Here is a 12,365-nt window from a genome sequence, read left to right as displayed (position 1 = left end):
AGCACATGATCGCTGCATGCAGACACAGTCACATACGCATGATAGCTACATGCACAAGTTCTCCTAACAAACAGGGTAGGAATTGTCTGTGTTGTTGAATTTGTAAAGAAAAATGACTTCACCTTCAAATAAAAGGTCAGCCTGACCTTAGAAAGAGTGGGTCAACAACTTTGTTGGTTCAAAGGATTTCGTCTGATACTCGAATCTTTATCACAATGGCTTTTAGACAAGTACTACACTACACTGAAGAAGAATTTAGAATATATATTACATAAATTCAAGTCTTATTGCAAGACAGACTTCCGCTGTCTCAGATGGTGACAAGAAAGTGATTTAAATGGACGTTACTATTTCTTCATTAATGACAATAAAATAAAGGTGACAGAAAATCATCTTCTTATATCATGTATTGCCCTGTTAGTCTGAGGTGTCAAAATTGCCAAGTGACTAAAGGTTAGTAGACTCAAGATCGAGATGTCACAGGTTTGATTCCTCTCATTACTGACTAGACACTTTGTCTTGGGAGAGGCACTTGACACGACTTTGTTCCCTCCACCCAGGGGTTCCTGACTTTGGATAGATGTTGGTAAAAGGCAGTGAAGGGAATCTATGGGATGGGCTCTGCCTTCTGATACAGTCTCAAAAAGGCTATAGGACTACAATGTACCTTAAAGTTTTTTACACAATGGACTGCAATAAAGCCTTTAGAACCAAGTCCAAACCTTTAAAATAGAAAATGACCATCAATCTGAGATTTTGGCCATCACATATACCAAGTATGTGCAATGTTTTGTGGGTAGAGTTGTTCACATAGAATCTAAAGGTGCTGGGTTTGAATCCCTAGAAGGGCCCAAAGTTGTGATCTTGGGGGAGCACTATTTCCTCATCACATCAGCAATTGAACTGAATTGTATGTATACAATACTACCTACCTAGTACTGTATAGCTTCAGTAAGGGATGCCTCTCGGAAGGCATATATACCAAAGGTCCCAAATTTGACTTTTGAGGAATTGACACCTTGAAAACTTAAAGCTCCACCTTCACCCCTTAAAAAACACCAGGACAAATTAAGAGGCTCTTTAACACTTCTTATTATTTTGTACATTTCTTATACATTTTGAAAACTATACAGATTCCTTAAACATCACCATAGTTTGTACATATTCTAACTTAAGGCTAAAACAGGTTGTAAAATTCTTATCACAAGCTTATTATTTTCATAATATAGAATGATATAGAGTACAACAGAAATATGAATTCTACTCTTGGTATACATTTGTCTCTTGCATGTAAGAGATTGGCTTAAATGAAAAAAATATCAAAATTTGGATTACATTACATTGTACTTTCTATGAAAGAATATCCTGAGACAAGCTTTCATTGCATATTCTGAAGCATTCAATACTTCAGTTATGAAAAAAAAAAATACAAAAAAATTCTATGGAATAATATCAATGCTTTTATGACATACAAAATGAAAGAAGATTAAACCATAAAATACTTTGCTTCTACTGGACAATAAGGCAGTCCCATTATATTATTTTTTGTATGGTGAGAACTTGAGGTACCTCAATGTTTAGAGGCCCGAGACTCACAGATAGAATGTAATACAGTGAATAACTTCTTTGCAATGGAACATCATTTTGAAGGCTAAGTTCTTTCAAATACAACTGAGTGGTAAAAAGTAGCAGAGTTCGATTTACACGTAGCTGACTTGTTGTGAAGGTGAGGAAAGTCTAGTTACGTAAAAAAGAACTTCGCCTTCAAAAGACATCATAAATAAGTTTAGCACCAGTAAGGACTTCCTGTCTGACTCAGTCAGAATTAATCTGAAAACGAATAACCATTGAAAAAGAAATATAAAATAAAAGTCTAATTTAGATATTACAGCATAACTTTACAGTACATTTACATGTAGATCACAGATAGAACGGAGTAGGTTCACTTACGAAACCATACAATTGCAAGGGATAAGCACTTTTGCACCATCAGTATTCAATCAGTCTTAGCAGTCTTTGCACAACGCTGTCCTGAGAAACCTCGCTCCTTTTCTGGTCTTTCAGTTTGTCAGCAATGTTCTTAAGGAGCCTTGAGACAAGTCCTGACATCTTCCGCGGTCTTGAAGTTAGGTTCAAAGGTGCCCAGTACCGGCCGAGAAAAGCCTTGCCTCTATTGTACAGACCAGTCAAGATTCCATCTTTTGCAGTGTCGTCAGCAAGTTCCGCACTTGGACTTGGTAAGGCAGACTGAGAATTCAGCTTTCTTTGAGCCTTTTCCTCCATCCATCTTTGAAGCTGCATTCGAAGAAGTACATTTTTCCTGTTGTCAGATTGTTGCATTTCGTCTCTTGTTTCGAAAAGAGTTTGTCCTTCCCTGTCCAAGCTTCCCTGCTCTCCAGAAGGAAGTCCGGATCCCTTCAAGAATTGTCCATTGCTATCCTCAGAGCTCTTGGGGACCCTCTTGTCTTGGTCTACAACAGATGGCCAGAGCCTTTCGTAGAGGCTGACGTCTCTTCGCAAGCCAGTGGAGCTTCTTTGGCACGAAGCCGCCCATGGCGGATAGCAGTTGTAACCAATGGATGGACCGCCGGTTCTCCCCGCTACACACAGGCTGGCGCACACGAGAAAAGCGAGCATACGTCCTACGAGCTTCATCTTGCGAAGGCAGTTGGAAGAGTCTTTGGGTAAAAAGTTACATTCCCCTTTAAATAGATAAGACACAGAGGTCTTGTCAGCTAGCAGCTGACAAGCTAGACAGGTCAAGGGAAATGGTTTCCTGCAAAGGTTCGGGTGATACGTGCAGGCAAGCACCTCCCCAGAGAGCCTCCTTGGCGAGAAATCTTTGGCCTTCCTTTTGAGCGACAGAGACAGCGTAAGCACTCTAACACGTCGTTGTTCTTGCGATGTGACAGTGGAAACGTATTATCCAAAAGAACAACTCCAAAGACCTCGCTTGCTTCCGGAAAGATGTTAAATCATTTCAGAGCAAAACGGGATGATCTTGTCATTTCCGAACAGTGTTGAGAAAGCAAAAGGCCGGTTTCCCGCCCACTTCCTCTAAATATATAACGCAAACAGCTGGCCTATCTTCCGTCAAATCAGTATGGGCGCTGGTGGCCAATCCGGCACAGCTGCAGTATCATATCTGGACCTCCCGCTTTCAGATATCATAAAAAACATGTCAATCACTCTGTTAATAAGCCAACCCATGGGGATTTGCTGGGACATGCCAATACCTTTGGACGTTGTACCCAAGGCACCTGCATATCATACTTAAAGGTGGTATCTCACAGCACTTGGGGCACCGGTGCGGCACTGTGGGGTTCGTTCACTCTGGCACTGTTGTGTTATTTTTGACAATTTTTCATAATTAGATAATCTAGATATTGCCTGATATGTAAAAGAATGACTAAGAAGACAACAAGATACACAAAACGTAAAAAAATCCATTTCTTTATCTCTGAAATTCGTTGAGTTATCTTTCGAACCCCACAGTGTCACACTGGTGCTCCAAGTGCAGTGAGATACCACCTAAGCAGCCACCATAATTGTTTTCACCTCCTACAGAGTAACCTAGTGCCTTTCTCTATGATTCATCCTAAGCTTATAACATCCAAGGCCAGGCATTCAAAAAGTGATTCTGGAAAGAAGGAGCAAAACTAAAATTTCAGGGCATAGCTATTTGAAGCCTTTAACTAAATGTTTGTTCACCAATTCAAAGTTCTAAAATAAATCATTATAACAAATTTCTTTTCCAACGGCACGCTTTTGCAAAGGACGAAGACAATGTGGTTATATAAGCTAAATCTGTGAGGAAAGATGTGTGGGTCATTCAGGCTCTCCCTAATTTCTCATGAAGGCAACAAAGACATTGTCACAATGTTTCATGGGGCCTAGGAAAAAAATGTTGTGTTTTTGGTTAACTGACCAACCCTAGCAAAACCTGGTGACCCTAGCCTTTTTTGTTGTTGACGGCAAACACTAGCAAGGGACGTAAGGTTTTTTTTATCTGAAAGCTGAATGCAAAACATTTGGTTGAAATAAAAAATTGTGCCTGATGTGTACAATGTATGTCAGACTCTCTGTGTAATACTTAGTGTCCTGAATTGGTGGAAAAATGCCCTACAGGTCATTTATGATAATTGGCCTTGCCTCACAAGCCCTGCCCCGTGGTCGTGGTCACACTCGGCCACTTGCGCCCAAACCTCCACTTGACAATCTCCCCTCTTTCAAAAAGTATTGCAAGAGCCACAGATCACCTTTGTCCTGTATTCATAGTGTTTTTTCCAATACTGGAATAAAGGGATCAAACAAAATACGCAAAATCTGTCATTAACTTGCTCCTTTCAAAGCACTAATTAGCAAATACCTAGCCTGGGGATTGATACACGCGCACGTACACCTGGATAAATCTGACCACAACTGTCACCTTAAGCGACCTCAACAAACAAAGCTGGCCATGGCACATGATAGGGGCTGGCAAACAGCCAAGAGGATTTAAGGATGTGGGATGTGACTCAAAATGTACATGCAAGGACAGGACTTGAAAGTGTTCCAGTAACATCTCTGCTTATTCATTTTATTTATCTATTTAATAACAAGACTCTCAAAATGAGGTGAAAGGTATGGCAGAACAGGTGTTTCATGTTAGAAGACGCCTTTTCAAGGCCGCCATACCAAAGCTTTGATTTGATTTGATTTTATTTATTTTGCACAATCATTAAAAAAGTTAACATAAAACAAATTAAAGGATGAAAGTACATGCAGGGGGGAAGAAAAAAGCCTCGTGGCTTGTACAAAGTCTTCCTCCAAAGTAACAAGATTGAATAGACGTGTACAAATTATACATTAGACAATAATGTAACCAAAAGAATTATATCAATTAACAAAATGGAAATAAATCATAATAGTTCAATAATTGATAACTAATGCAATATCATAACGGCGAAATGAATGAAATGATGTAATAAGAATATAACATTGAAAGAAAAGTAACAACTGACAATGAATGGGAGATTAATTAAATGTTTGATTATCTAATAATGACTTTTTTAACAGGTTTTTGAAGATGGTTGGTGACTGACAAAAATGTAAGGTTTCACTTAAACTATTCCAGATTTGCGGACATTTGAACAACATGGAAAACTTTCTTTGTTGTGTTTTTACTTGTATCTGTTTTAAATGGTTAGACTGTCTGGTATTGTAATGATGGTGGTCTGAATTGTGATGGAAAAGGTTCTGGAATTGCTTTGGTATACAAGAACTATTAATTGTTTTGTGAACAAAAAGGCAACTTTGCAGTTTGTTTATATCATATATAGTTAATACTTTTAAATTACGAAACAAAGATGCAGAAGGGAATGTATACGACACATTTGAGACTATTCGGACGAAGCGTTTCTGCAGAAGAAGTAGAGGTTTAAGTGATGTGGAGTACGTACTCGCCCATACGATGTTACAATATGCAAGATAGGGATATAGTAAACTATAGTATAATATCATATATGTTTTAGAAGAAGCTTACGTTTCAATGTCTATCAAGCGTCTTCCTAAGACTTTTCTGACTGCTTCTCGCCACTGCATGTATATGCTTTGGAGGTGAGAACAAAATCCCAGACTAAGTTTGTATCCTCCACCTCTTTTCGGTCCATCACTGTGGTGGACTTTATAGTTACAGCATAGTTTTTCATCCCACAAAGTGTAGAAGTGTAGCACCACATTGCTCTATTATTCCATTTATCTATGGATAACTGACTTTAGGCAACAAATTGTAGCACCTTTTCTTTGAATCAGTTTAAAGAGTGCTTACTTAATTCGAAAACATACTGTGTATACAAAATCCTGAATTGCAAGGGGCTTTAAGATCGTAGCTACATGTATGTACCCAAAAGAAATGTTTAATTTGTTGGAATGGCAAGGATATTGCATGTAAAAAGTTTCCAGTCATTTCTTACATTTCTGACAGGTGAAACGTGCAGTGTTACACGTATAACAGAAAGTTTGTGTACATGTACATGTTTAGTTGATCCCTTATCCCCAAAAGTCAATAATCTTGAAAGATTTGGCCTTTAAGACCCATAATTTGCATAAACTTCTCTTTCCCAAGGTCATCTTTAATGAAAATCAAGCCATAATATTATACGTCATACATATTTCAAGCTCTACACAAATTTTTGAAAGCCGTATACCGGCTTGTTTGATGTAAACAAACATGTGCTGTATTATGGTTTTCTGTCCTAACCAAGCAAAACACAACTCATCATCACATGACAACATTCGTACAGTACATATTCGTACAGTATTGAGTCACACTAAGCAAAGCTGCTGAATCATCATTATGACACCAAACCAAACAAAAACAAGGGCCCCACTATAATGACGAAGTTTGTGTCCCACCATTTGCTGAGTCAACAATGTAAGTTCATCTGGGGGACAAATTACTCTGAAGTAGGGAGTTGACTTCATTCTTGTCACGACGGCGACCATTTCCAAGATGGGGGCACTGATAGATTTGTTTGATTTGGGTTCGCGGCAACAGGTCAGGGCCAGACTTGAGCTTAAACGTGATCATTCTTGCAATTAAAAACTATGATGTTTCTGAAGAAGTACGATGATCAATTATACTCTTGGCTTTTAGCAAAAAGATAAAACAACAACAACAACTTACTGTCATTATGTCTGTCAATGTACTTCATTTTTTCATTGCTGCTAATTGTTTTGCTCCCTCCCAAACACAACCCAGGGTCTCACTCTACAGTTCTCCTGCAATTTAGCCATTTTACTTCATCTAAGTAAGTGTACAAGTCTTCTTATGAGCCACTCATATAACTGCCCTTTGGCAAAACACATGAGCTTCTTCTTTCAGAATTCCACCAGGTGCCATCATACTGCCAACTCCAGAAAAGGATTTGCACCATCACACACCAGAACGTGCCCCTACTCTTTTCGAAAGGTGTGGTGGGTTCTTTAACGTGTGGGGTGTGGCTCTCCCCAAACACGGGACCTTGATTCAGCGTCTTATCCAGGGGACACCACTACAGCCAAGACTAGGTAATTATTCATTTTCTCCTGAGTGAAGTGAGGAAGCCTTTCCCAAGGGCACAAGATCATCAACACAGTAGGATTTAAATCAAAGACCTCTAGGTCACAAGCAAAATACACTGCTGTCTCACTTAAGAGGTGGACCTCTTTGCTGTAGGTTAAAAGTTTTGTATGCACAATTATGTCATTGGTGCAATGGCCAAGTGGGTAGAGTGTTCACCTTGCATTGGGTAGGTCATGAGTTCAATCCCCGGCCGAGTCATACCAAAAAAAAAAGTCATACCAAAGACTTTAAAAAATGGTACATACTACTCTCTTTGCTTAGCACTCAGCATTCGAGAAAGAGTATGGATATTGAATACATGCCACTACCAGTGGACTAGCCCCCTGCTGTAGTGATTGCACAAAGTTGTGTGGACTAGGGCTACTGAAACGGAGATGGGCACCGCCCTATGTGCCATAATGCGTGGGAAGGACTTTTTGACTGTACGCCACCCACCTATCTCCTCTGGAATCTGCTGTAGGTTGTTCTCCCCCACACCCAGGTACGTCAGGTTGGTCAGGTGACCGATCGCTCGGGGCATGGTCGTCAGCTGGTTGGACTGGACCACCAGTCGGTTCAAGTCCCTCAAGTATGCTGTAGGAAAAATACATTCAAGTTCAGTCAACCTTCAATGATATTGGTCAACCTTCAATGATATTGGTCAACCTTCAATGATATTGGTCAACCTTCAATGATACTGGTCAACCTTCAATGATATCACACAAGCAGCTAGTTCTCTCCATAGTGTTATGTGACTTCTAGAAAAAGGGTATTCTTTTAAAAATGTCGACACAATGTGGAATTCTCTAGATCTGGGAACCGTAATGTAAGCATGTAAAAAAAAAACCTTCCCTCAACCGAGACGGGGGCCGATACCGACTCCCAAGCACCTTTGACCCTTTGCTGATGTCACACTTCCGTTCCGGATATGTGACTTAGGTGTTGGGTCATTTCAACTTGAGAAGGATCAGAGGACTGATCGAAAGCTTGTTGGTAAGCACTTTATTTTGTGCACGGATATAAAGTCTTAAAATTGTAACATAATGTAAAAAAAAGTTTGGCAAAAAAAAAAAGGTCTAGGTAAGTCCAGATGCACATTTTATCCCAGCTTGTGATTTTCAAGATAACAGATCTGTCACTGTGACTGTTTCAAGGACACACCAAACCCCATGCAAATTTGTGAGGTATTGTTCTTGGTTTCAGTCAAAACAACATCAATCCTTGGCAGAAAGGCTATGATGTCACTACTGTGTACATCTGGAAGGTCTTCTTGAATCAAGTTGGTGTACATTGTAGATAGCTAAATACTGTAAAAAATGTTTATTTTAGCAGGGATTTCAATTTGCAGCAGGAGATGGAAGTTTGCTGTGTTTGAAGTTTGCGGTCTAAACATTACTGTACAAAAATGTATACATTGCGGTGTTACATGTATACGGAGGGGAACAATGAAGGCCAGATACTTTGAAATGAAACTACTGACAGCATGAATATTTCCAGATTTACGGTAACATACACGTGTACACTTTTGTGTGTACTACACTGTTTTGAGGATTCATCATAAGGCAATGAAGAAAAACTATCATGGAAAGATAATTATTGAAACCCGAACTGATGATAATGATAAGTAAAGGCCACCAACAAAGGTCAAAAAAGGCTTGTAAGACCAGGGGAAAACAACAACAAATTTTTCTGTTTACTCGACCGACCATGCCAAATCAAGCCTTCATTTCTGGTTGGCTGATGCAAGGGAGATAAAATTTTTAATCTGACAATTCTGACTCTGAGTGATGGGAAAAAAAGGAATTCTAAGCAGTTATGCAAATTTTTCTAACAGACGTCCTATATTTCAGTCTGTTAACAGTTTAAACCGTTGATTTAAGAATCTGTATTAAATTCAATCTATACTTTATACTTTAGCTATCCTATTCAATACCAAATCTTTTTGGACTGCATTTGAAAATGCATTCATAACTTTTTAATGAATGTTTTTTTTATCATAAACATCCAGGTTATATCATATGCAAAGTAAGCTGCTTACTTGATAAAGTTTTCCTGCTGTCTTGTCTCAGCAATAAAATGAAAATCTGGAGTTCCCATTATGGAAACATTCTGACCAAACTTTATCAAGTATACAGTAACCTTGAAAATCCTATAATAATGTCAGGTTGGGGAGATAGACTTTTGACAATACTTGCTACATGTTTCTGAAAATATAGTGATTTAAGTTCTAACCTATCTCTGTCGGCAGGGACTCCAGCCTGTTCTCCTCTAGATCCAGAACACGCAGCATCCTGAGGTTGCCGATGCCACGGGGCAGCTTCTGTTGGACATTGAAGTAAACAAAACACAGGATGAGTTAGCATTATTTTCAGGTCAAAACTTGCAAAAAGGAAGAACAAGGTTCTTTCTTCATGGCTACCTTGTCCCCCCAACGACCTGGAGGTCAAAAGCCTAGGTAGGTAGGTAGGTATACAAATATAAACCTTTTATGACATATCAAACTGCAGTAATATGGAAAGCTGCTAGGAGGCCCATTATCTAACATGACGTTTGTTTTCCCTAACCCTTCCCACCTACATGTATATGTTGTGTATATACCAAATATTAGAAGGATTCATCTACACTCAAGTTTTGCTGTCTACAGATGGACTGACGGACAGACACAGTCATGTACACTAACGCACAAACACAAACAAACACTAAATACACAAACCTAAAACATAACCAACATTCTTGGCAAACTTAAGGAAGTTAAAAGTACTTCAGACTATATTCTGTAATTAGTACAACCAAGCTAATGACATATGATCCATATTTTATTGCTTACTGCTTTTTATTAATCAAGACTACTTGTAAAGATGATTACCACCTGTTTTGTTTCCTACTTTATTGTTTTTAATTTGTTATCATAGAGTCCATTCCAAGACACCATGAGGGTTTTTAGGCGATATTTATAATTAGTCTGAATTATTTTGAATAAAAGAATATCTGAGCCACAATAATTAAATTATTTTCAAAAAAATGACTAAGAAAATACTCATTTATTTGAATTTCTTTGAATATTTTAGAAACATTTTGAAAGTAAATGTACAAAAATATCTTTATTTAGAATAATTGTGAAACCTCTCTGTTATTATTTCACATTTACAAATATTTACAAAAAATGGTAAACCTGGCCAAATGGTAAAATTAGTTTATTGCCCCCATAAAAGTAAGCCCTATTGTTGCATCAGTATATCTTTAGATTTCACTGCTGGGCACTGGTGGATCCTTTGTGGTGGGCCATTGTTGCGTGGCACCCAACCATACTTTGCAAGGATGTGTGAATTGCTATCTTCCCAGCCCACCGAACCATTTACAAAAAATGGTAGAAAATGGTAGAAAATGGTAAATAATGGTAGAATGCTGTTATCATTATTTAGAAACCATTAGAAGTATCCAATTCCACACCATGAATATTTCCAAAGTTTTACAGGACCAGGTAAAGATTTATAAAGTTGAAACAGTGTTAAAAATATTTCTGAAGTATCAAATGTCCTAGACATATAATTACAAAACTTTAAAATCAATTCTAAACAATGGCAACAAACATCCGCATGGTGTCTTGGAATGGACTCTATTAATTTTTCTAATTTCATTTTATTGTTTTTCTCAGCCATGGGGCCACATTGAGTGTCTACTACAGTGAACAACAAAATGAGTCTGAATTTGCTGGGGAAAAATGGTCTTGTTATTATCTAATAAAGGAAGAACACCATGCACTTCTTGAAGGTGACAATTATGTAAGTTGTAAGCCACACCTTGAGCATGGCCTTGGGAATATATCTCAGAGGACTTTTATTGACATACCTCTACGATATACCTCCTAGTGCTTATCACATATTTCATAGTACGCATATGACATATTTTCATATAGCCCCATGCTGGCATTCTTAGCCACAGATGACGGCAAGCTGGCTTCCGCCCCCCTCCTCTTTTCAATGACCTTGTTTCTATATCTGTATAAGAAAGCTAACCTGTGCTACTCTTACCCTGTAGCTGACACTTATCTTAACCCATAAAAGACGATCGGCCACGATCGAGCCTTCCGGAGAAAGACGATCGGCCACGGTCGTGCCACTTCGGGACACTCTCGGGTCAACTTCGATTATATCCGCTAATTCTCCGTAATCTCCGGGGAATCCCCGGCATACTTCGGGGAACAGCCTCGTTTTCATGTACACAGCCGGAAGCCATTTTTGTAGAAGGTTATCGGCGATTTCTTTGTGACTTTTGCAGCTGAAATTTAGCGCGCTATTTCCGCGCTACCATGAAGGCGCTACCGGAGACGATAGTTGAATGATTGCTTCACAATCGACGTGGACTTTGATGAGTGTAACTACGATAAAAGCTTCAATCTAGCCATGTTTTGGCCTCGTATTTACAATGTAAGGCATGGGGACAGGTCTGTACAAATTTTCTGAAAAAATATTTGACGTGATTTGGTCTGATAATCGATGTTATGTTGACTTTCCGGACTGAGCATTTCCATGTACATGTATCATTGCTGGAAATTCCTGTATTAGACCTGGAATAATCTTGTCTTTGATTTATTTGTATTTGACATGATCTCAGCTTTTCAAAAGTGTATAGATTTACTTATCTAGCGCTTTGTAGAGCAAGTACAAGCTCCCAAACAGTACGGGGGTCGTTGTGCTAATATCCACAGTTTACCTAGTACATGTACCATGGAACAACCCTGAATTTTATCCCGTCCTCAACGGGTTGATTTCGAAAATGACAAGACTTTGTGGGACATGAAAAAAAAATTGACTTTGGTCCCTCCCTTTATTTGTACTGACCATGTTTTCTATATCACCATGGCAAGAGTAAACTGACTCATGCTCCCTATGACATTTGCCTGACCCTCTTATCTACATGTATGTACATGTTTGTTTTTGTATCAGGACAACTGCAAACAGCAAGCTGACTTTTGCCCTGTTTCCCTTTGAATGACCTTGTTTTGTACATGTACATTAGGGCAATGGGAAGTCAAAATCTATCCTCCCCCTCCCTCTTTGGTGGACCTACTTGTTTTTCGAAGTACAAGTTTAATTGACTTGTCTTACTCCTGAATCAATGACCTTGTATACAAGGGGTGATCAAAGAGTTTGAGGCCTCACATGGAAAATGCAGAAGGTGTATTATGATTGAAAATCTGTCTTTAATAAATAGTCTGCCAATGTTAAAGTCATTGTGATCATGCATTGCTTTAAAGGCAACACTCAATAATTTTAGGTAA

General features: G+C 38.7%; 1 protein-coding gene across 2 annotated transcripts in view; it reads right to left on the bottom strand.

Annotated features, from left to right (window-relative positions):
* Positions 1–12,365, bottom strand: part of LOC118403634 (leucine-rich repeat protein SHOC-2-like) — a 60,980-nt gene that overhangs the window by 6,512 nt on the left and 42,103 nt on the right. For both annotated transcript variants that reach the window (XM_035802409.1, XM_035802410.1), the window contains exons 12-13: positions 9,317–9,404; positions 7,541–7,678 (exon numbers count right to left, since the gene is read on the bottom strand). In XM_035802409.1, the coding sequence (XP_035658302.1) occupies positions 7,541–7,678; positions 9,317–9,404 (226 nt within the window). The remainder of the gene's footprint in view (positions 1–7,540; positions 7,679–9,316; positions 9,405–12,365) is intronic.

The sequence above is a fragment of the Branchiostoma floridae genome, chromosome 16 (assembly GCF_000003815.2).
Source record: "Branchiostoma floridae strain S238N-H82 chromosome 16, Bfl_VNyyK, whole genome shotgun sequence".
Lineage (NCBI taxonomy): Eukaryota > Metazoa > Chordata > Leptocardii > Amphioxiformes > Branchiostomatidae > Branchiostoma > Branchiostoma floridae.
This window is presented reverse-complemented; position numbering and strand designations above follow the sequence as displayed.